General features: G+C 41.7%; 1 protein-coding gene across 1 annotated transcript in view; it reads right to left on the bottom strand.

Annotated features, from left to right (window-relative positions):
- The window catches only part of TTC27 (tetratricopeptide repeat domain 27), a 231,511-nt gene that overhangs the window by 160,184 nt on the left and 46,281 nt on the right, over positions 1-25,046 (bottom strand). The window contains exons 6-8 of the mRNA XM_075064235.1: positions 17,390-17,554; positions 11,658-11,794; positions 6,663-6,775 (exon numbers count right to left, since the gene is read on the bottom strand). Of these exons, the coding sequence (XP_074920336.1) occupies positions 6,663-6,775; positions 11,658-11,794; positions 17,390-17,554 (415 nt within the window). The remainder of the gene's footprint in view (positions 1-6,662; positions 6,776-11,657; positions 11,795-17,389; positions 17,555-25,046) is intronic.

Raw genomic sequence — 25,046 nt, 5'->3', positions numbered from 1 at the left:
GTGGAAATAGATTTTGTCAAATAAGGTCTAGAACCAGGCGGAGGAGTTTTAACAGCTTTCCTACACAATTCAACTATTGCTGCCAGATTATGGCTGCTTTAGACTAGAGGCTTAAAGTCTTTTTTCTTTCCAGTATCAGACAGAGAAAGCACTGGTTTTCCTGAAAGACACTGTCTTCTCCAAAAAGAGCTTAAAAGCTCTACAGACAACTAGGTGCTGCCATTTAAACTTCTTTAGGAATTAGAAGAATTGGGGCTGAACAAAGAAAGAATAAGGAGTAAGGCTTTCATTTAAGAGGTAGGGAGAGCCAATTCTAGGTAAAAATTCAGCTGTTTGAAGTACCACTTGGTCTAGAAAAGAACTGCTGAAGAGACTCTCTTGACTGACAAGATAATAAAGTAATTGATTCTTCTTGCAACATCCATTAAAGTGGCTTTTTGTGGGTAAGAAAAACAATGATATCGTAGCCATATACTCAGAGAGATGCCCTTTCAATTGTCATAGAACCTCCAGATGATGTTAATATATTATAAGAGGATGAAGCTTTCCCACTGCTTTTATCAGTATGGAAACGTGAGTTTGTAATGCAAGACTTTTTCCCATGTGGATACTTCCCACAGAAAGTTTCTAACATGCACCCACATGGAAACTTAATATACAAATGTTCAACCCTTCAGTGAATCCATCAAAGTGGAGATAGATTTATTAGATGCTGATTTGAATTGAGACCCATCTGTAGGAGATGAGAACCTGCCAAATAGGTTTTGGAAGTGGAATCGTTCCTAGACTGAAGGAGGACATCAACCAATAGATTAGGGTAACCAAGTTTCCGAGGATGTATCCTCTATAAGATACAGGTCACCACTTCCAAACTGCCCTGATATGGATAACAGATCAGCTCCTATATCAGTGGTCTTCAATAAGGGGTAATTCTCATGGGGGACAAAATGACATTTCCATCAGCTGGGACAACCAAGATCTGAAAGTCCAATTCAGCACTATCAGTAGGATGATGACTTTGTCCTCTACAATTTTCCTGGCCACCAGAGCTTTGTTGGAGAAAGACATAGTTGATAGTCTGATTAACTGAATGACAAGTTATCTGTCTTTTTCTCCCAAAATCTGGAACAGAAGAGGTCCAACTATTTATTACCCATTCAATGTAGTTAAATCAATCTAGTGGTATCCACCATCCCAGGGAGAATAGCTAAAATACTTTGTTGTCCAGTTCCTGCTCTTCTATGGACAAGTTTGGGTGACTCAGTCAATCAACCTAAATTTTGAGTTTTCCCTTAGAAGACCAAGATTGTCAGTTTCTGCATTTTTCGACCCAAAGGAGAATTCAGAGAGCTTCTTTTCTCAGCAGCAAATTCCATCCTGCTTTGTTTACATAGGCTACAGTGGTGCAATTGTTGGTCTACGTCATGAAAGAAGTGGCAATCATGCAGGTCACTAAAAGTGTCTCATAACACTGCCAACTGCCCGCAGTTCCAGAAAACTGATGCTTCTTCTGCATTCCAGGGAGGACTAATTTCCCAGACAAAAAGATGGAGGGATCAGTCATGATTTTGACCATTAGACGTTTTCCCTTAATCAGGTTTCTGTATTTGTTCCCCCACCTCAGGGACTGGGTTACTGCTGTGGTGAGGTAATCAGATTGCATAGGGACACTGAACCCATATTAACAGAAGGGAGGCCTGGAGAGGTCTTATATACAGGCAGGGCCACTGGATACCGCAAAGGCTAGGAGCTGCAGTGCTTCCACATTTGTGTGAGCTAAGCAAAGTGAGTTTGCCTTTCGTTGCTCAATTCAGCAGTTGTTTCAAAACCACAAGCGGCATATATTAAGTTACTTTTCCTTAGACTAAAGCTTCTCTGGACATTATGGATTTTTTGGGAAAACAAATGTGAGAAGAAAGAGGGCTGGCTAGACACTATTCTGATCACCATCCTGTGCACTGTGATGACTGAAGTTGGAATCAAACTGAATAAGCAGAGGAGAGGGGCTTTAAAGTAGTTTTCTTTAATGTCAAAGAAAGTGATGCAGAGGAGAAAAAGCATGTCCATGCTGAGTCAGACCAAGCCACAGTTGGGCATTTTAAAAACTACCAAATACTGTGGTCACCCAAATGAAGATTGATTGAAAAGATAACTAAAAATCAACAAATTTAAGATAAAAGGTGCCATAGCAAAGACAAAAGAAGCCACAGAAAAGTGGTTGGAGACAATGCACATAGTAACATGTCATATATAAAGGGAAAATTAAATATGCTACACCAAACTACTATCACTGGGTTTCTCACCCTCCTTCCCCTGCCATACTGGTGTAAGAGTACAGTAACTCCTCACAAAGGCCTGGTCTACACTATGAGTTTATCTCGAATTAGGAGCGTTAAACTGAATTAACCCTGCACCCATCCACACAACAAAGCCCTTTACTTCGATATAAAGGGCTCTTAATACCAATATCTGTACTCCTCCCCGACGAGGGGAGTAGCGCTGAAATCGATATTGCCATTTCAAATTAGGGTTAGCGTGGCTGCAATTCGACAGTATTGGCCTCCGCGAGCTATCCCACAGTGCACCATTGTGACTGCTCTGTACAGCCATCTGAACTTGGATGCACTGGCCAGGTAGACAGAAAAAGCCCCACGAACTTTTGGATTTAATTTCCTGTTTGCCCAGCGTGGAGAGCTGATCAGCACAAGTGACCATGCAGTCCCAGTATCAAAAAAGCTCCAGCATGGATCGTATGGGAGATACTGAATCTGATCTCTGTATGGGGAGATGAATCTGTTCTATCAGAACTCCGTTCCAGTAGATGAAATGCCAAAACATTTGAAAAAATCTCCAAGGCTATAATGGACAGAGGCCACAACAGGGACGCGACACAGTGCTGCGTGAAATTTAAGAAGCTGAGACAAGCGTACCAGAAAGCCAAAGAATCAAATGGACTCTCATGGAGGGAGGGGTTACTGATGACTGTAGCTATCCCACAGTTCCTGTACTCTCCGAAAACTATTTGAATTCTTGGCTGAGCTCCCAAAGCCCGAAGGGTCAAAAACACTGTCGCAGGTGGTTTAGGGTATATGTCAGCCCTCCCCTCCCCCACCCCGTGAAAGGAAAGGGGAAAAAATCATTTCTCGCCTTTTTTCAATGTCACCGTATGTCTACTGGATGCTGCTGGCAGATGCGGTGCTGCAGTGCTACACAGCAGCATCCCCTTCCCTTGCCTTGCAGACAGCAGACGGTATAGTATGACTGATATGCATCATCATCATCCCGTGGGTGCTCCTGGCCGGCCTCGGTGAGGTCAGCCAGGGGTACCTGGACAAAAATGGGAATGACTCCAGGTCATTCTCTTCTTTAAGTTTTGTCTAATGGAGATTCAGTCCTGCCTGGAGTATCATGCCAGCTGGAGGCTTCTGCCTCCGGCTGCTCTCCCCAGTCAGCAGCACTGTGCGGTCATGCCTAACCCATGCTACCAGGGTTCACAATCAGATACTTAGACCTCTACATTTTGCCGCAAATAAAAAAAGTAAGCTACCGTTTAGAACTGTCCCCCAACATACATATCCTGGAACATTTTGTATTGTACCCAGTGTCAACCAAAGGCCCACACACAAATGGAGATTCAGTCCTGCCTGTGCTTCTATCCTAGTGCTTGTCACAGATTCCCATTTTCAGCTACAGGCTGAGTAAGTACAGAATGGTGGTTCACTCTACTTTGCTGTAAGCCAACCGCCCTCCCCTCCCCGCTTTGATCTCTGCTTGTAGAGGCAATAAAGTCAGTGTTGTTTCTTATTCATGCATTTTTTATTACTTCATCACAAAAATGGGAGGATAACTGTCACAGTAGCCCAAGAGCGGTGGGGGAGGAGGGAAGCAACGAGTGGCGTTGTTGCAGGGGCACTCCCTAGAATGGCATGTAGCTCATCATTTCTGCGGGATGTCTGGGGCTCTGACCCGGAGCAGCCGTTTGCCTCTCTGGTTCTTTAGTAGGCTTCCCTGATATTCTAGGCAGGACTGACTCTCCATTAGACAAAACTTAAAGAGAATGACCTGACGAGTCATTCCCATTTTTGTCTAGGCGCCCCCAACTGACCTCACTGAGGCTGGCCAGGAGCACCCATGACAGCAGCAGACGGTACAGTATGACTGGTAACCATCTTTGTCTGCTGCTTTGCAAGTTGACGGTACAGTAGAGCTGGTAACCGTCTTTGCTAACTTGCAAAGGCACGGGGATGTTGCTGTGTAGCACTGCAGTACTGCATCTGTTAGCAGCATCCAGTAGACATACGGTGAGAGTGAAAAAAGGCTGAACGGGCTCCATGGCTGCCGTGCTATGGTGTCTGCCTGGGCAATCCAGGGAAAAGGGCACGAAATGATTATCTGCCGTTGCTTTCATGGAGGGAGGATTGACTGACGACATTTACCCATAACCACCCGCAACAAATTTTTGGCCCCATCAGGCATTGTGATCTCAACCCAGAATTCCAATAGGTGGAGGAGACTGCGGGAACTATGGGATAGCTACCCATAGTGCAAAGCTCCGGAAGTTGATGCTAGCCTCAGTACATGGATGCACGCCGGCAAATTAATGTGCTTAGTGTGGCCACGTGCCCTCGACTTTATACAATCTGTTTCCAAACATCGGTTTCTGTAAAATAGGAGTAATCCTGTAGTGTAGACATACCCTTAAAGTCATCCCGATTAACGTTGTTTCATTGTTACATTGCTGATCAATCAGGGAACATGCTCGTTTAAAGTTGTGCAATGCTCCCTTCTAACGTCATTTGGCAGCTGCCTGCTTTCTTCACTGCTTACAGGAAGAGAAGTCCGTTGCAGCTAGCTGGTGCGGCTTCAAACCAGGGTGGACCGGCAGCACCCTATCAGCTCCCCGCTCCCCTAAGTTCCCTGTGCAGCAGCTGCCCAGCAGGCTAGTAATTGCAGCTGTCCCTCCCCCCACTGCCATGTGCTGCTCCTGCCCTCTGCCTTGGAGCTGCTCCCCGAGACTCCTGCTTCCTGTGCAGGGGGGAAGGGAGGAAAAAGGGGGCTAAAGTCAGAGTGTCCCCCTCCTCCCTGCACCCCGCTTATCCCATCTTCTATAGAGCAGAGGGGAAACACAGCTGGGCTCAGGATAGAGGGAGCTTCCTGGCAGCAGCTGCAGTCTCAGCAAGCTGATCTAATTAACAAGGCAGTATACTTAAAGGGGAAATGTGCATCTCTTTCTCTCTCACACACAGGTAAGTGTCTCTGTCTGCAATGCTGTCTCCCCTCCCTCCATTCCTGCTGCCTTGTAGAGAGTGTGAGAGTTAACCCTTGAGGGCTCAGCCAATTGCTACTTCATCATTTAGCAGTAAGGCATTCCCTGGGAAATATCCCACCTTCTGACTCCTCCACTTCAACCAAACTTTACAATCATCATCACTGTGTACCAGTATTAAATCGTTTGTTTAAAACTTACATTGTGTGTGTGTGTGTATATATTTTATATAAAAATAAAATATAGTCTTTTATCTGGTGAAAAAGAATTCCCTGGAACCTCCCCTCATTTGCGTTCATTCTTATGGGGAAACTGGATTTGCTTAACACCGTTTCGCTTAAAGTTGCATTTTTCAGGAACATAACTACAACGTTAAGTGAGAAGTTACTGTACCATAAGGTAAAAAAATGAATCAGTTTGAGTTTAAACACATTAATTCCATATTGGTTCAAATATACTGCATGAGGTGTTTCTTGGATTTTTATGTAGACATCTGCTATGAGGTATTAAGACTTTTAAAAACATTTAATATCCTCTCAAAATTTTATTAGAGGGAAAACATTTGCAATAGTATTTTGTTTCATTACGTAAGCATTTTAACCAGTTTGAATCTAAGAATTTTTGTAGGAGGACACATTCTGTGTTCTATGAATTCAATTGCATCATATGTAGTTTTGGTTAAATACTTTCTGAATAGCTGAAATAATACTTAACTTGCACTGCTGTCCCCAAGTATTGCTACAGACATGGGACCAGATCCTGAATATCTCTCAGTCATGGCAAAGCTCCCATTGATTTCAATGGGATTTCCATGGGATTTCCATAACCCAAAGTCTTACTTACATTTGGAAAAAAAATTCATTGCTCAGAATGGGAGTCAGCAATGTATGCCATGTAAGTGGTACTGAACACTAATTACAAGAACAGAGCAGAACAAAGCAAGGTCTGCATCATTTCAGAAATGATTTGGAAATTGAACGCTAATGAAACTGCAGATTCTTTGGGGTGCCAAACTAAGGTATCTTGAGCCTTGAGCTAGGAAATTACTCTATTAACTCCTCCCACAACATATTACATCCTTTATCATGACAGTGTGCCAAGGGCAGTCACTCAAAAGCATCACTCGTCCACCAATAATCAAAACCACACAGGAGCTGAGAGCCAAAGCCTGTGGGTTCACCCTGGAGTTGGGCAGGTACATGCTTTGCAACACAAAAGGAAGCTCACTTAAGTTTAGAGAATCCTTCCTTTCAACACATCTCGAGAGTCTGCTGTTAACCATCAAGTTCAAGCCTTGATTTTGAAAAAGGCCTATTTCACTGAGATTTTATTTTTTAACACCTCACAAAATTCACGGGAGATTTTACAAAAGGAACAAAGATACCAATAAACTTACCAAACTCCAAGGATAACAGCAAGTTCCTCTGCACACAGGTCAGGCAACTGGTACTGATCAGCATCTGCTAATTTTATCTCATTTAGCACTGTCTCATCATTTAAATCATAATTCTGTTGAAAAAACATTTTAAAGTAAATAACAAAATATTACAGTAATACCCTGAGCTTATTTTGTTGCCCCAATATCACAAGAGAACATATTTAACTGTTTGAATGTCACAACAGATATTTTATAAAATAACTGAACTGAAAATCAGCTTTTATAATTCTTTAGCAGCAACCCCTCCAGCTTACTGAACAGTGGAAAGGAGCATCATCCAGCCTTTTTTGCCAGAATGATAGTCATCATGATGCAGAATGTCAAAGACGTGACATTAGGGGCATTTTCAGTGCTCTAATAGGAAAGTGAATACTGTCTGCAAGAGAGAGAAGGGCAACAACTATGACTATCTTCACTGATTTTTTTTTCCAGTTTTTATGGTTTGTGACATGAGAAGATAGATTTTACAGTGATTCTCAGTAATTACCTTATGTTTCAATGCTCACTGAGCATGCAATGTTTTATGATTACTGACCCTGTAAATGGTAAAGTTAATGTTAAGCCCTAAAAATAATCTATATGGTCAATAATTTGAAGTTTAATCATGAGGCCAAAAAGCTTGAATCTGGTGGTAGTACAAAATTCTTAGAACTAAAGCAATATGACAAATAAAACAAAGAAGTTCTATTCATCTCCTTCCTCAAAACAAACAGGGTTTTTAATGTGAAAATACGCATCTCTGTTCTATTTTTAAAGTATACTGAAAGTACATTTCAAGAGTATGTTGGTATTCAGCCCAGTTTCTATGTATTGACTAAACACAGTCAACCAAAAATGCCATATCCTCTTCCAATATGAGCCAGCCACTTAAGAAGAGAGCAGCTGATTCTACTTCATCAGACGTAACTGAAGTTACATTAAGGCATTAAAAGACAATCAATAAGCAGTTTTCAAGTTCTAGTCTACAAGACAGAGAAATTTTCTTACAGCAGTCATTAGGCTGACTGAACAGGTTTAGTTCGCGTTAACTTACTTATGTAAGATGGTCAACTGAAATATGTTATACTGAGATCAGATCATGTCTTACACACGTTTTTATAATCCAAGCTGACAAGTGTGATACAGCATGGCCAGAGGGCAGCATAAGAGTGTTAGCAGGGGGCCTTATTCCCTGCCAAGGGAGGAAGGTTTGCTTTAGATTAACTAGAACAGCTGTGGCCAATTAGAGCACCTGACTCCAGTTAGAGCACCTGACTCCAGTCATGGGATATAAACCCCTGCTTCAGTCAGACAGGGGGTGGTAGTTGAAGGAGAAAGGTTGGATTGGAGCAGAGTGCAGATTGCAGAAGAGAAGAGTTTGTCGAGAAAGAGATATAGGGTGTGGAGGAGTGCTGCGGTGGATTGGGAAGCCCAACAGAAACCCTAGGTAAGGGGCACCAGGCTTGTATAGAAGAGAGGCGAGAAGCCCTTCACAAGCTGACGGGTATGAGAGGGAAGTAACCCAGGGGAAGAAACCGCTAGTCAAGTGGTTCACCACAACCCCAGGGCCCCTGGGTTGGGACCTGGAGTAGAGGGCGGGCCCAGGTCCCTCCCTCTCCACTCCCCTCCTCCAAGGACACTAGGGGAGTGATTAAGAACTGGTTCAGAGGCAAGCAATATCGCCCTGAACCTACCCCAGAGAAGAGAAAGCGCGAGACCCAGAGAACAGTACCGGCAATTTGCCACACAAGCTACATGCAAAAACAAAGAAGCTGATCAGGACTGTGTTTTCAGATATCAGTTTAGACTAATCTAACAACATTCAACACACTTAAATTGCATTAAGAGTCCTAAACTAACACCCCACATCTCAGGCCTTGTCTCCACACAATCTTGCACCTATTTAACTAAAAGGCATGATTTTAAGAGATTTAGTTTAACCCGTGTAAGTCTGACTATAGACAAGACCTCTGAAATTTACCATCCCACAGCTCTATTCTTCTACCTTCCTGCAACAAAAAGGATGTTTGAAACTGTTTGTTCTAAGATATAAAATATGTTTTTGTGGTGCAATCAAACACACCAAGGCTACCTCTACACTACGAACTAAAGGTATGATCTGAATACATATAGTCATGCTGGCTTTCACAGACCTAACAAATAGTGCACTCATGGTAGAATGGATAACAGCTGCAGAGGCACAGCTTGCCATTGCTAAGTGCACATGAAAACCAGTGGGTGAGTTTCTGCTGCTGCCACCCACACTACTGTTGCTATACTGCGATTTATACTCTCACTAGTTCAATGAGAGTTAGCATAAGTATGTGTATGTGAGCAGGGCAATCACACCCCTAGCTCACAGTGAAGAAGTAGCCTAAAGCTGGCCAGCACCAGATGGAATCAAGTTGACATAGGTACTCTCTAATGCCATCTAGTCAAGCACAAAGTCAGATGACTATATTGGCTTTGTTTTATACAATTATTATTCACCATATATTGCAATGAATAGGTTTTTTGTCAAGTGGACTTTTCCATATTCCACAGAACACAGAGGAATTTAAGGATGCACTCAAAAAAAAAAAATCAGCAAATGCCAGATTTAGAAATTACACACAGCCTTAACTGTCCCACTTTTATATATTATGATACACTATTTAATTCTCTCCGCATTAAGAAATTCTACTTTCCTACACTCCTGGAACAAGTTTTTTTGGAGATGCAAGTCATCTTACTTGATGGGTGAGTCAAATGCCAGAATGATAACCATAAGATAAAAATGATGAAAGGACAGGCAAGCAAATTTTGTGCCTGAGCAGGGGGAAGGGGAACACCCTGACATTAGCCTCCCTCTTCCCCCCTCCCCTGCACAGCAAGTAGGAGGTTCCTGGGATCAGCTCTAAGGCAGAGGGCAGGAGCAGCACAAGGCACTGGGGGGAGGGACAGCTGAACTGCCAGCAACTGATAGCCTGCTGGGCAGCTGCCACACAGGGAACTTAGGGGAGCGGATGGGGGGCTGCCGGTCCACCCTGGTTCCAAGCCTCCACCAGCTAGCTGCAAAGGGCTGCTCTTTCTGCAAGCTGTGGACAAAGCAGGCGGCTGCAAAACAACGTTATAAGGGAGCATTGCGCAAGTTAAATGACCATGTTCTCTAATTGATCAGCAACGTAACAACATTAACGTTAACTGGGATGACTTTAAGTGAGGAGTTACTGTATAAGCAGGAAACAGGGTCATCAAGACAGCAGGGGGAGGGGATAGGGTTGCCAGGTGTCCAGTTTTCGACCGGAACACCCGGTTGAAAAGGGGCCCTGGAGGCTCCGGTCAGCACTGCTGACCAGGGTGTTAAAAGTCAGGTTGGTGGTGCTGCCGGCACAGCAGGGATGACAGGCTCCCTGCCCTGCTCCCGGAAGCGGATGACATGTCTCTCCAACTCCTAGGCAGAGGGGCAGCCACAGGGGCTCCATGCGCTGCCCCCACAGCTCCCATTAACCAGGAACCACGGCCAATGGGAGCTGTGGGAGTGGCACCTGTGAGGCGGGGGCAGCACGCAGAACCCCCCGACTGCGCCTCTGCCCAGGAGCTGGAGAGACATGACATTGCTTCCCAGGAGCTGCCTAAGGTAAGTGCTGCCTGGAGCCCACACGCTGCATCCACTCCTGCACCCCAACCCCAGCCCTGAGTCTTAAACCAAAATTTACTAGATTAAGTTTTAGACTTTCAGACACGTTTCTTTTTTATTTGCTTACAATAATTTTTAACTTTCTCTCTTTATACTTGAATTCACTTAAAAGCCTGTTCTCTTTTGTTAATAAACTTGTTTTATTTTTACACTAAACCAATCCAGTGCTGTGTTTAAACTGAACTGTTTGATAACTCAAATTAAAGTAACAAACTGTTGAATACTGATTCCTTACAGGGACAATGAACTTTAACATATGAACTGTCCAGGAGAGGGCTAGACATTGCAAAGCACATTTTAGTGAAAAATCTCAGAGTAGGAGTGTGTTGGGGTCAGCCTGCAAGTAGTAACCAAGGAAGCCAGCGTGTGACTGGTGTGTTGCTGGCAAGCTGCTGGAGTCAGAGCTGCTGAACCAGGGCCTGCAGCTACACACAGACACTCAAGGTGTGACCTACATGCTGGTTGGATGGTTGTGAACAACAACAGCAAAGCCTTCTAAGGCACCTAGAGTTGCATGGCAGGCACTGACACAACTGGCCCAGACTTACTGGTCCAGACTGCACCCCAGAATGATTTTTGGACATCAGTGGAAATTGCTCTGCACCTCTAAAGATTTAGCTCCTAGCCATTTAATGCTAGTTTTACTCTAAACTGTAAGAAACAGAGCATCAGGTGCTAGAAACCTACATGGTAATGCAGTGTTATCTCTGACGACCAGGTGAACTTCAATAGTTCCATTTTGGGCTATGAAAGGGTCCAAAGTGTCTCTCTCAGGGAGAAGGAAATAAGGGCAGGGACAGAGGCCTGATTAATAGGTGTACTTTCTTTAAAAAGTTATTAAATTAAACAACAGTCTTCTTTATCTGTGCACTATATATGTTTAAGAGGAAAATGTGTGCCAAGTGAATGTATGATCACAACATTTGGATATGATCTACACATGAAAATCGCTGTGCATCAAATAGAATAAGACAGTCACTAAAGCCATACAACCCATTTCAGGGATTTATATACATTTATGTGTAATTTATTTAGATTTGTAAAAGATAATAGAAGTACCTGTCCAGCTTCCATTACAAAACTCAAAATTCACAACAAACAAATTAAACCAAGTAAATCCACTACTAATAGTCCCGAAATCATAATCAAAACTCTTTCAGAATAATGAATAAGTCCATCCTACTCACATCCCGACCCCTCTCCACAAATGTTCCAGAAAAGAAGCTTTTCTGTGTGTTAAAATGGGTTTTAAAAATCGTGAACTACTAAAGAAAAAGTTTCTTTCCAGTGCATACCTTTGTTAAATTTTCTAGAGCAGTAGGTGCTGGGCTTAGCTCACGGTGAGAAAGCAAGACATCATCTTTCCTTTGGACATCAAGTATAAGCTGTGCTACATGCTTTTCCTGAAATCGTGTCCTTTTTCCCAAAGCACCTACAGAAAATTAAGATTTATTGACTATTAAGAGGAATCAGGATCTCCAACACCTCCTGGAAAATGTATTTACTTATAAATGTCATGTAAAATAAAAACAAAATGAGAACTAACCCACAAAATCCAGGAGCATTTTGTATTTCTTTCTAACCCTGGTTCTTAAAATATTGGACTTTAAAAATTCAGAGCTCACTACTGAACTCTGTCTGGAGACTATCACCTTTTCTTTAAAAAATTATATATGTTCATGATGAAAAAATGTTCAGTGAATAAAGACTACAGTCATTAAATAATTAGATTTTTTTTTTTTAAATGAAATACTTCTTAAAAAGCTTTACAATTATATTTGCTGCGAGACTGCATGTTTCATATTAATCCAGAATTTTTTTTTTGATGACGTAACATTCCTACTATCTAGCCAAAACATGAATGTCAAAGCAAGTTTGTCTAGAATGCCAACAATCCCCACATGTTCATTTTATTTGCCTTCACATTACACATCTTCGTAACCCTTCTGACAGATTTACTGAGAGAAACCACAATATTTTTAGGAGTCTCGCTACAACAAGTTTAGTTGAGAGAAATGCATGATCACCACAATTCATTTCTAGGGCTATCCCAACCTCTGGCTAAAGTAGTAATTGAAAACACACATATATCGAGTGCAGCAAACTGTTTTTCTCCATTTAACAATAGCTCCTATAGATTAAATCTTTACATTTGAATGAACAATTTCCCTAAAACCCCTTATTAAGAAAAAATAGTTATAGCCATTTTAAGTAAAATCAAGCAACAGTTGACAAAAGTCAACTGTCATTGCTGGGTTTGTTTTTGTCCCTTAGCTTGTTAAACTTTTATGTTCTGATTCTCACACCATATGACACTGATTTTTTTTAAAAATACATGAACAGAAAACAATTTGAAATAACTTTAACAAAACCACCTTAGAATATCAAGTTTGTAGTACAGTCCATACTAGAATGTTAACATCCACTTAATTCAAAACATAACAGAATATCATGTCTTGGCTGTAGCATCAATTTCTTATATTACATTTTTAGACATTCAAAATCTATTGCAACCAGCTCTGTAACCATGTACCACTTAATCCTTAAAGTACTAGGGCTCTCTGAAAGGAGAATATGCTATTCAATTTGTATCAAAGACCAATTAGGAAATTACTGATCCCTTAAAATAGAGAATAACGAAGAAAGCGTGGAGCCAGTTAGAAAGTTGGGGAATTAATTCCAAATTATGTGGAAAGACGTCCTCTGATTTTAGCAATTATTTTCCCCAATGAGTTCACATTATGGCTTTCATAATAGTGAAAGCCATCGTTGCACAAGGATATTCAATATGCACACAATGTTTTTATTACAGGATTACTAAAATTAAGTTTTAAGAGGAAAAACATTTATGTGAATACACTGCTTGAAGAAAAATGGGAGGAAGCCAGGTTCTAAAATTTAAACACCATATTTACAATTCATTTAACTATTATACGTGATTTTCCATTTGGGCCCAGAAATGAATGAAATATGAAGGTGTAAATTAGATTTAACATTTTTTTTGTTTACATTCTTAGACATTTTAAAAGACTTATAAGTAAACTCAGTGTTCACAAAAAGTGCCCTATTTACAGCTGGGAAATCCTATATTTATGGCATGGGGTATAAACAGAGGCAACAGAAGCTCAAGATTCTCTGTACAGCCCAGCCAGTGAGCCCAAGCCTTGCTCTGAGGAATCAATTCATATGGAGGTTTGTGAAGATAATTCAATTTCCATCTTTCTACAGCCAATCAGTTCTTGTCGTGTCTGTCAACATTGCCAAAAGACAGGATAGTGTCTTCTGTGATGTCAACACCTGTTCATTACGAATTGGACTGATGCCACCATATAAGCACTGAACAATCTTCAGAACTACTTTTGCATACTACTGAAATAGACTAGACTCAATTCAGTGCCACAGAGATGAGACTGAATCAAATTACCAATCCTCTGAGCCATCCAGACTCCATGCATTCTTGTTTTATCATTATAGACTATCCAACAGTTAATTGGTTTCAATTCTTATGTCCAAAATTTTGAAGCATGCCATCAGCCAGGTCTGGAGACTGACTGACTTTAAGAATTTGCTTGAATACTAGAAAAATATCAGGATGTGTCCTAGTGCAGTAATACATGAAGCAGTTCCTCAGATGGTGAAAAGCTGATTTTAAAAGATTACCATCCATCACACAAAGAAACCAGAATAAAATCTTTTTCCTTCCTGGTGAATGACATCACGTGATCCACTTTTTAGATTTCATATATTGGATATGGTATTCTAGTTTTGACCAAGAAAACCACATGTTAAAAGCTTGTAACTAAGGTTACTATGAATACTGTACAGTATATAATTTTCTTGGTCAATTTGATGTTGAGACAGATATTTTTAAGATCTTGTCCCATCTTGGTAGAGATGACATTTTTAGAAGTTTGGGGAATTTCCTCTCCATTTCTTCTGTAGTATTTCTGGAGTTACCATTACATCTTCTTTCATAAATCAGGAATAAACTTTTGATACACAGAAGAAAAAAAAGTGTAATAAAATCCATTGCACTTGCTACAGAATACAAGACACAGAAAAGAAGGTTAATTTTCTAACAGCAAGAGGGTTTAGTGATGTTCCGTTTGTGCCATTTGTTAATACTATTTACAGTCTGCGTACACACTCTTCATTGTCCATGTTGTACATGAGTACTTCCAGGAATTAGAATGATGTTTCACAAACAAACAATGACTGCCTACTATTCTGCAAGTATCAGAGGGGTAGCCGTGTTAGTCTGGATCTGTAAAAGCAGCAGAGAATCCTGCGGCACCTTACAGACTAACAGACGTTGTGGAGCGTGAGCTTTCGTGGGTGAATACCCACTTCGTCAGACGCAGGTAGTGGAAATTTCCAGGGGTAGGTGGCCAGGGAGGTTGAAGTGCTCTCCTACAGGTTTTTGTATATTGCCATTCCTGATATCCGATTTGTGTCCATTTATCCTTTTCCGTAGTGACTGTTCAGTTTGGCCGATGTACATAGCAGAGGGGCATTGCTGGCATCATGCATGCATATATTACATTGGTGGACGTGCAGGTGAATAAACCATGATGGTGTGGCGTGATCTGGTTAGGTCCTGTGAATGGTGTTGCTGGTGTAGATATGTGGCAGAGTTGGCATCGAGGTTTGTTGCATGGATTGGTTCCTGAGGTAGAGTTAACTATGGTACGGTGTGCAGTGCTCGTGAGAATACGTTTCAGGTTGGCGGGTTTCTGTGGGCAAGATTGGCCTGCCACCCAAACCTGTGAAAGTTTGGGATCATTGTCCAGGATGGGTTGTAGATCCCTGATGATGCATTGGAGGGGTTTTGGCTGGTGGGCTGTATGTGATGGCCAGTGGAGTCCTGTTGGTTTCTTTCTTGGGTTTGTCTTGTAGTTAGGAGGCTTCTGGCTACACGTCTGCTCTGTTGATTGTTTCCTAATTTCCTACCGTGTGGGTATTGTAGTTAGAATGCTTGGCTGGAGATTTTGTAGGTGTTTGGTCCTCTGTTGAGGTAATTAGAGCAAATGCGGTTGGTACCATACAATTGGCTGTAAGACAATAGGATCGATGTGATAATGCCGGAGATGGAAGCTGAGGCATGAAGGTAAGGACAATAGCGGTCAGTAGGTTTTCGATAATAGGGTGTGTTAATGTGACCATGCACCTTATTGCAACCATGGTGTCTAGAAAGTGACCTGACCTAGTGTAGATTTGGTCCAGGCTGAAGGATTGATGGTGAGGTGAAATGTTGCAAATTCGTGGTGAATTTTTTCTAGAGTTCCCTTACCCATGCGTCCAGATGAATGAAGATGTCATCAATGTAAGCGTAGGTAGAGAAAGGGCGATGAGTGGAACGAGGAGCTGAGGAAAGCGTCTGTTCCAGGTCAGCCATAAAAATATGTGAGTACTGTGGGGCCATGGGGTGCCATACAGTGCCACTGATCTGGATAATAATATATTGTCATCCAACTTGAAATAGTTGTGTGTAATAAAGACAGAGCTCAGCAGCAGTCGCTGCTGTGATCATTCAGGTGGATACGTTCTTGGTCTGACAGCTTGTATTCCCATCTGTGTGTAGGATTTGTGTGATAAAGCCTCTAACATCCATGTGGCTAGTGATGGTGTATTTCTGGGAGGCATGACCAATGCAATTGTTATTCCATAGAACTTCAAGTGCACGGAGATAAGCTGGAATCCTGGTTGCATAGGTCTGTAGAAAGATCCCACATATCCAGACAGTCCTTCATGAGAGTTAGCCAATGCCCGAGGTAGATGGAACGTCACAGGGATTTCCGGGTTTGTAGGATCACTTGGGTAGTAAGATAGAATAACCCTCAGGTCGTGCCTCTAAGGCGTATCTGATTGTTCTTGTAATTAGTGTAGGGAGTGTACCTGAGTAGATGTGCAGTTCCTTAGTGTATTCTCAGTGAGGAATCTGAGGAAGTGCCTGTAGAATTTGGTATGAGAGGATTGTCTGGCGGCCTCCTTTTGGTAGTCAGACCTGTTCATAGAGACAAACAGCACCTCCTTATATCAAGCCTCTTTGATGATAAAGTCAGGGTGGTTTACTGAGAGGCTTGTGGAATGGCATTGCGTATCTGCAACAGCTTAAGGTTATGAGGCAAGCGGTGTTGTTTTATCCACGATATTCTGCCTGTCACGTCGGTAGGAGAGCATTCAATGTTATAGGTCCAGACTGTCATTTCGACACCCTCAGGAAGAGTCCATGTGGAGAGCAACTTTACAAAAAACCTCCCTGGCCACTACTATAAGCAAGACCTTAAGGTGGCGACCATATGCAAGCAAAAAACTTCAGACCAGACTTCAAAGAGAACTGCTGAGCTTTCAGTTCATTTCAATTGTACCACCAATCAGACTCTGGACTAAAACAAAGACTGTGAAATGGCATTGCCAAATTACAAAGAACCAGTTTCTATCCGTCCTTGGTTTTCACACCCCTACTGCTAGAACAGGGCCCGCAGATAACTCCTGATTGTAACTATACAACATTCGTTATACTCTAGCTGCTTCTAGCAATATATATACCTGCCCCTGGAAATTTCCACTACCTGCGTCTGACGAAGTGGGTATTCACCCACGAAAGCTCACGCTCCACAACGTCTGTTAGTCTATAAGGTGCCACAGGATTCTCTGCTGCTTTTACTATTCTGCAGTTTTTCAGGAAGTGGTGCTTGTAGAAATGAAATCACAACACAACACTAAGTATCTTAGTAGATGTGTTGACTCTAATTTTTCTTCTGCATCTCTCAGCACTATTTACAAAAGAACAGAAGCACAAACTGTAACTGCACAGATACCAATATAAATTCAGAATATGCTACAAATTCAAGAATCAATCTCTTCTCCCCCACACTCTGCCACTTAAAATGAACAGTTGCCCTTAACAAGCAAGCATTTCCCAAACATTACCCCATCTTCTATTTTTTCGTGGCCATTAAAAAAATCTCAAGCGATACAAGGCTAGTTAAAGCACACTTTCATAATATTTGTAAACAAAACTTACCTGTCAAATTAATCTGTAGTTTAGTTATGTCCTTAGCTGCGTTGAAATGCTTTTTAGCATTTTTATACTCATAGTAATTCAAAAATGTATAGGCACATTCAAGATGGAACTGAACTGCCAAATGCCAACATTCATCATCTGTGAACAAAGTCTCTAAGTTTGTCACTGCAAAATAAAAAGCAAGAAGAAAAAAGACATTAGAACACCCTCAGGGGAATGAAGTTCTAAGAAAAAACACTGACTGATAATCCCAAAAAGGAAAGTTTGTGAAACTTACAGTGGGCCCATCATCCACTATATCTCCACAAATTTAAAAGTTTGGAAGTGGATGTTAATATGTTACCTGAAACTAATCAGAACTTTTAAAAAGATATATATATTTTATTTAAGAAATTTCTTAAAGTTTCCTCTGTGAGGACAGCCACATAAAATTTTTTTTTTTTTTATCAGCTATAAGAAAAATGAAGGACATTTCAAACTTCCTCTTTTATATTTGACAGTAAAGCTACACAGGGCTGGTATCTTACTCATAGACAATCAGCTGACATCCTCTTGGTGAAAGAGACAAGCCTATTTAATGTTATCTTTTTATAATCAGATTCATTCTCCAATTTACAGCGTCATGGGAAATGTGTTTGGGGAATGAGCTCAGCTTGATTTAGAACTGATGTGATGTTTTCAGAATGTAAACGGACACTGAACTGGAGCCCCCTGGATGGTCACTGAGGATAACAAGTACAGTCTTTTCATAAATAACCATCTCGTTAACTCTCTTTTAGTCACTGGGGTGACCATGGCAATAATGGAGAAGAGTAAGAATACATCTGTCACACCACCTTGAATGAAAATTAGTTAGGAACTTCAGTTCCAAGTATCTCGAGAAGTCAGTCATTGCAGACTGTCCAGCTGAACTGGAGAGTCCACCTTCACACCAGTTCCAACGGATAAGCGTACAGAATCTTTTGCTATTTATTTCACTTTACTAAAATAAATACTTGGTTATTTTAATTTAAATACTTCTCAATAACTGCACACCTGAATTGAGGATCCTGTGAATGACAAGTGTATATCATATACTTGTGTTTCATTAACAAGTTTAATGCTAGTTGTCTAGAAATAATTGCTAAGCCAATACATTAAGAGTTATGAGACTCAGGACTGGTCTACACTAGGGGAGGGGATCGATCTAAGATACGCAACTTCAGCTATGTGAATAACGTAGCTGAAGTCAAAGTATCTTAGATTGAGTTACCTACCGTCCTCATGGCGCGGGATCGACATCCGCAGCTCCCCCTGTCGACTCCGCTACCACCGTTAGCGTTGGTGCAGTTCCGGAGTCGACAGGAGCGCGTTCGGAGATCGATATATCGCGTCTAGATGAGACCCGATATATCGATCCCCAAGAAATCAATTGCTACCCACCGATACGGCCGGTAGTGAAGACGTACCCTAATTCAGCATAACACTACTTATGACAGGAAAACGACTTTCCTAACAACAGCTGAGAGAAATAACGAGTGTCCAAAGCAATCACAGTCTAGAAATGGCACAGAACTTGTGATCACAAGAAAATGACAGCTGTCAGAGAGATGAAGAGGCTTCAAGATGTAAGCTAAAGATATTTACTGTTATTGTGACTTGATTTGCTATCTTCTGATAAGCTGTAACACCCCAAATTAAAATCCTTCTTTTAAACTTGCTAAGCCCTATTAGTAAGCTTAGTAATCAACCCTATTAGTAATCATCTTTATTTTATATACCATGATTACTTGTTCTCTCACTAAACATTCTATTCTGGTTAATAAAATGAATTAAAAATTCCCAAGTTTGTTCTTCAGCTAAGCAATTGAAATACAAAATCATGAGAAACATGGTCCAAGTAATTGGTTCTTTAAAATGTATTAGTCAGTGTAGGCTTTGCAATCCAATTTTCTATCACATTATAAATGAAGGTCCTCATATAAGAAAAGTATGTCAGAAATTTTAATTTCCTAGGTAAACAGAAAAAGCAGCAATATGGTTTTTTTAATATTTTTATTTTGAAATAGCATTTGTACTAACACAAGAAGGTTAGTACAAAAACAGATTCTTTACCAAAATACAACACATTTACAATGCAGTTTGCCTCCTGATACGGGGACTGTGAACTACTACTACCATGACCTTGTTTACATTTTTTTTTTTTTAAATCATAGTGTCCATCTGGCATTGTAGGTGCAGATCACAAAGGTAATGCAAGAGGCTAGTACACACTAGCACCCAACCATTGCTAGCAGTGGTGTACAATTTCCTTAAAACTGAAGTTGTAGACATTGACCAGGATTTATACAGAAGAGTTTATGTAGCATAACTGCAAAGGAATACACTGGATTTTAAGATACTTGGGCGAAGGTTTTCAAAAAGTATGCATAAATTTAAACACTTAATTAAGTAGCCTGATTTTCAAAAGTGCTCAGTATTCAGCAGCACCCAATGAAACACTTTTGAAAGTCTGGTCATTATTCAGGTGTTAAGGACGTAGGAACCTAACTTCAGACACCCATTTTTGGAAATGTTGGCCATCATTATTTAACCTCTTTCCAACCTGTTCCTATTCAAGCCCAACTTAAATTTGCAAATGAATTTTAGTTCTGCTGTTTCTCTTTGAAGTCTGTTTCTGAAGTTTTTTTGGTTCAAGAATAGTTACTTTTAAATTTGTTATAGAATGACCAGGGAGATTGAAGTGTTCATCTACTGGCTTTTGTATGTTACTATTCCTGATGTCCAATTTGTGTCCATTTATTCTTTTATGTAGGGACTGTCCAGTTTGGCAATGTACCTGGCAGAGGGGCATTGCTGGCACATGATGGCATATATCACATTAGTAGGTGTGCAAGTGAATGAGCCCTTGATTGTGTGTTGTCTCATTACAAAAGCAGCTTTGCCTCTTCTGGAATTGAGACCTCCTCATCTATTATTGGGAGTGGACTACACGCACCCTGATCGAATTGGCCCTGTCATCACTGGTACTCCACTTGTGTAGTACTCTCTTCTCTTCATGTGTCATTATATAGTGCCTGCATCCGTAACTTTCACTCCATGTGTCTGAAGAAGTGAGGTTTTTTTAATCTACAAAAGCTTATGCCCAAATAAATCCGTTAGTCTTTAAAGTGCCACCAGATTTCTTGTTGTTTTTGCAGATACAGACTAACATGGCTACCCCCGATACTTGCCTTCCATTCTCATAATTCAATGGGACAGTGACAAGGATGCTGATTCAGCTAGAAATATCAAGGATAACCCTGAAGACCCAGAAGCAGTCAGGAAGGAGGAGGATCAGGCTGCAGAAGCCCTTATAGAGGGTCCTGAAGATGGACTGGTGCCTCGGCAAGGTGCAGAACCCCAGGCTGGTAAGTTAATAATGCAAGCCACTCCTTCCCTCCAAAATATTCCTCCCTTTTTGTAGCGCAAAGTTTGCACTTTTAAAATAAAGGACATTTTAAATTATGTGCAATTATTTTTCTTCCCTCGATAATATGCCAAGCTATCATAGCTTTCCTACTCCGATTTGAACCTTAGCGTTCATAACCTGAGAAGCTAGCATGAACCCCTCTAAGCTTAATTACCAGCTTAGATCTGATCTCGCTGCCACCAGCCAAGAATTTCCAGTGTCTTGGCTCACTCTGGTCTCCCCAAAACCTTCCCTGGGGGACCCCAAGACTCAGAGGCTCTGAGTCTTACCACAAAGGGAAATAAACCATTCCCCCCACCTCTCTCCCACCCAGAATTTCCTCTCTGGGCTAACCTGAGAGTTATGATCAACCTTCTTTACATTCACAATACTAAGAAGCATGTCTCTTCTCTCCACAAAGACGACAACACCAAAGACAAGGAAACAGAAAAGAATTTCTCTCTCTCTCCTTCCCGTGTTTCTTCCCACCCTGGGACACTCCGGAGAGTTAAACACAGAGCAGCAGTTCCCTCGCCCTGTCTTTCCTTTCTCCCTACCAATTTCCTGGTGGGTCAAACTAGGAAAAAAATAAAACAGGTCTTAAAAAGCAATTTAAATAAAAAAACAGACAGATCAGATCAGTTACTCTAAATCTAGACTGGTTAGATACAGCCCGTTTCAACTTACAGACAAATAAGAGAACAATACTAAACACGGGTAAACCACGACTCTACCCAAAAAACAATACAATTTAAAGTACTTATAGCAAATACACATAAAGACTCCACCAGCCAGATACACAGATGCAAATACAGCAAAACAATTTAAAAGACTATACTTTTGCTAACTTTGTACTTACAATTGGGAAACTGAAGATTAGAAGCTTACAGATAGAAAAGATCCCCTCTCATAGCTGAGAGCCAGACAAAAGACACAGAGCCAAACATTCCCTCCCTTAAGCTTTGAAAAATCCGGTTTCCTGATTGGTCCTCTTGTCAGGTGTTTGGTTCCCTTTGTTAACCCTTTACAGGTGAAAGAAACATTAACCCTTAGCTATCTATTTATGACACAAGCATTGCCCTGTGTGTTACTGTGTGCGAGGAATAATGCTGAAGCCATGCCACTGTCATGGCCCATCTCCATACCACCTCCTCCACCTGCAACCAGCCTCTGCTATTCCCAACCCCCAAATGGACCTACTGGGGGGAAAAAATCTTAAACATTAAGTTGACTATTTTCCAAAGATCTACGATCACAGGGAGCATGGGTTAAGGTGCAGACCACATTCCATAGAAACTTGGGAAGGTAAAAATCAGCATGCCTCTGTCTTTCCTGACTGCCTGGTAGGCAGGGAATGTTGTGGGAAAGCATGGAGTGGGAAGTCTGGTCCCAGGGGGAAACACAGAAGAGTTCACCATAGGTTTCCATTTGGCTGAAAGAGAGGTTTCTGGTGCAGCTGTGGGACCAAGGTAACTTAATGAAGTATCTCTCTCTGAACTTCCTTTTCTTTGCTGGAATGTCAGGCCAGGCCTATCTACAGGATACATGCAGTCTTCTGGGGCCACACAGAGCAAAGGGGGTGGGAGGTCTGGTCTAGGGGAAAACACAGCACAGTCCAGCATAGCTTTAAAGTGGTTTAGGAGAGAGATGTCTAGTGCAGTTGTGGGTCCTGGGAAACTTAGTAAAGTTGCAGATATAAATAGTACTATTCAGTAGGGACATTCAAAACCCAATTAGTCTAAAAAAGACTGCAAACTGAACCATAAAACACTGTGGAAATCTTGTAACTATGCGCTCCCCACATAGTTCCAAGTTGCACATACAAACTGAAAAGCAATGCAAACCAACAAAACCAACAACAGACCCACCCCAAGATGTAAACACATCAGAGCAAAGTTGTTAAGATGGGTTACATACAGATATGGACAGTAAGAAGCACATGCACAGTGAAAAAGGAATGCATCACACCACTATCTTAACTGCCCCCAGCACAACCTGCATCCCAAACTGTAAATGCATTAGAAGTAACCTGTAATGATGGGTTTCATACAGATACGCATCGGTAAAAGCACAAACAAAGTAAAAACTTCAGCAAGTGATAATCAGTTGAACACAAAACCCTTAAGAACAACTTTTGCACCACACTCTGAGCTTGGCTTTGCAGGACATATAGTAACTCCTAACTTAAAGCTGTCCCAATTAACATTGTTTCATTGCTGATCTATTTAGGGAACGAGTTCATTTAAAGTTGTGCAATGCTCCCTTATAGCATTGTTCGGCAGCTGTCTGCTTTGTCCACTGCTTGCAGGATTCTCTGGAAGAGCAGCCCCTCCTTGTGAGGATTAAAACCAGGGGGGGCCAGCAGGTCCCCCCTCCCTCCCCATCAGCTACCCTAAATTGCCTGCAAGGTTCTTGGCTCGGCAGCTGCCCAGCAGCAGTTCAACTGTCTCTCCCCCCACTGCTGTGCTCCTGCTGCCCTGCCCTCTGTCTTGGAGCTGCTCCCGGGAGCCTCCTGCTTGCTAGGGAAGGGGAGCAGAGGGGTGCTGATATCAGGATGTCCCCCTGCTCCTGCCCCCCACTCACACTCTATACCCCCTCTCCACAGGAGGGGGACAGGGCTCAGGGACAGAAAGGAGGGCGCTTGCTGGAAACTGTTGTTTCCTGTCTGATCTGCTTAAAACGGCAACGTGCCTGAAGTGGGGTCAATATACTTAGAGGGGCAATGCATGTCTCTCTCTCTCACACTCATGCATGCACCCCCCAACACTTTGGAAAGTCAGCACCTGTGCAGCCATGCATGTGCTGTCAGGAGGAGGGAGTGGTGCGCTTCAGCTGGATAACGTGGGCTCATCATCATGTTCAGTTTTTGCAGGGAAGTGTTTGCAGCTACTGCCCTGCATCTTTTGTGTTTCCTACCTCCTGCCTGAGTCCATGCTGCCTTGTAGAGTGCGAGGCAACATTAACAACAGTGTATTAACCCTTGAGGGCTCAGCCGAGTGCTAGTTCATCATTTAGCAGCAAGGCATTCCCTGGGAAATATTCTACCCTCTTACTCCAGGACCTCAACCAAGCTTCACAATCATTCATTGCTGTGTACAATATTAAACTGTTTGTTTAAAATTGTTTAAAACATATACTGTATATGTATATAATATCTTTTGTCTGGTGAAAAAAATTTCCCTAGAACCTAACCCCCTCCATTTACATTAATTCTTATGGGGAAATTGGATTCGCTTAACATCATTTTGTATAAAGTCATATTTTTCAGGAACATAATGTAGTTAAGTGAGGAGTTACTGTACAGTCAACTTGTGTAACTCTTTTCCAAAGGATGTTGTAAAGGTCAAGGGTTCAAAAAAAGAAATAGATAAGTTAATGGAGGATAGGTCTATCAGTGGCTATTAGCCAGGATGGGCAGGGATGCAAAACCATGCTCTGAAGTGTCCCTAGCCTCTGTTTACCAGAAGCCGGAAATGGGCAACAGGGGATGGATCACTTGAGAATTACCTACTCTGTTCATTCCCTCTGAAGCATCTGGCATTGGCCACTGTCAGAAAACAGGATACTGGGCTAGATGGAACACTGGTCTGACCCAGTATGGCTGTTCTTATGTTAAAGCAGCTTTACAGAAAGGCTGTAAAGGTAGCCCTTAGCAGCAGCAAAAGTGCCATGTCATCCTTTGTCTCCCTACGCTGCCAGAATGTATACACACGTGGCGTCCCTATTTTCCCTTGCATGCCTGGACCCAGCATCAGTATGCACATGTGTAGGATGCTGCTGACTGTACTAATGTTTGATATGTAAATTAACCAAAACAAAAGCCACTTTATTTACCTGTGTGTGTTTGCTGGGTTTACTTGATTCCCAATCGGAATTCTATTGTTTAACAAAAGACCCTTAATGTCACCTTAATGGCTCCTTGCTTAAAATGCAAGCTACCAAAGCAGCAGAAAAAAAATTTCTCTTTTGGCTACTTTAATAACCAAACCTTTTCTCTCTGCAAAAGCCTCTTACAGAGAAAAGAAAAAAATATTCCGTAGCCTTCTGGATTCTTACCCCTACCGCTGCCACCATGTCGTACTTCTACTCAGATTTGAACCTTAGCGTTCATAAACCGAAAGCTAGCATGAACCCCTCTAAGCTAATTACAGCTTAGATTTGATCTCGCTGCCAACCAGCAAATTCCAAGGTTTTTTGGTCCCTCTGGTCTCCCCAAAACCCTCTGGA

The sequence above is a fragment of the Chelonoidis abingdonii genome, chromosome 3 (genome assembly GCF_003597395.2).
Source record: "Chelonoidis abingdonii isolate Lonesome George chromosome 3, CheloAbing_2.0, whole genome shotgun sequence".
Lineage (NCBI taxonomy): Eukaryota > Metazoa > Chordata > Testudines > Testudinidae > Chelonoidis > Chelonoidis abingdonii.
Note: the sequence above shows the minus strand (reverse complement) of the source record. Positions and strands in the feature narration are given on the sequence as shown.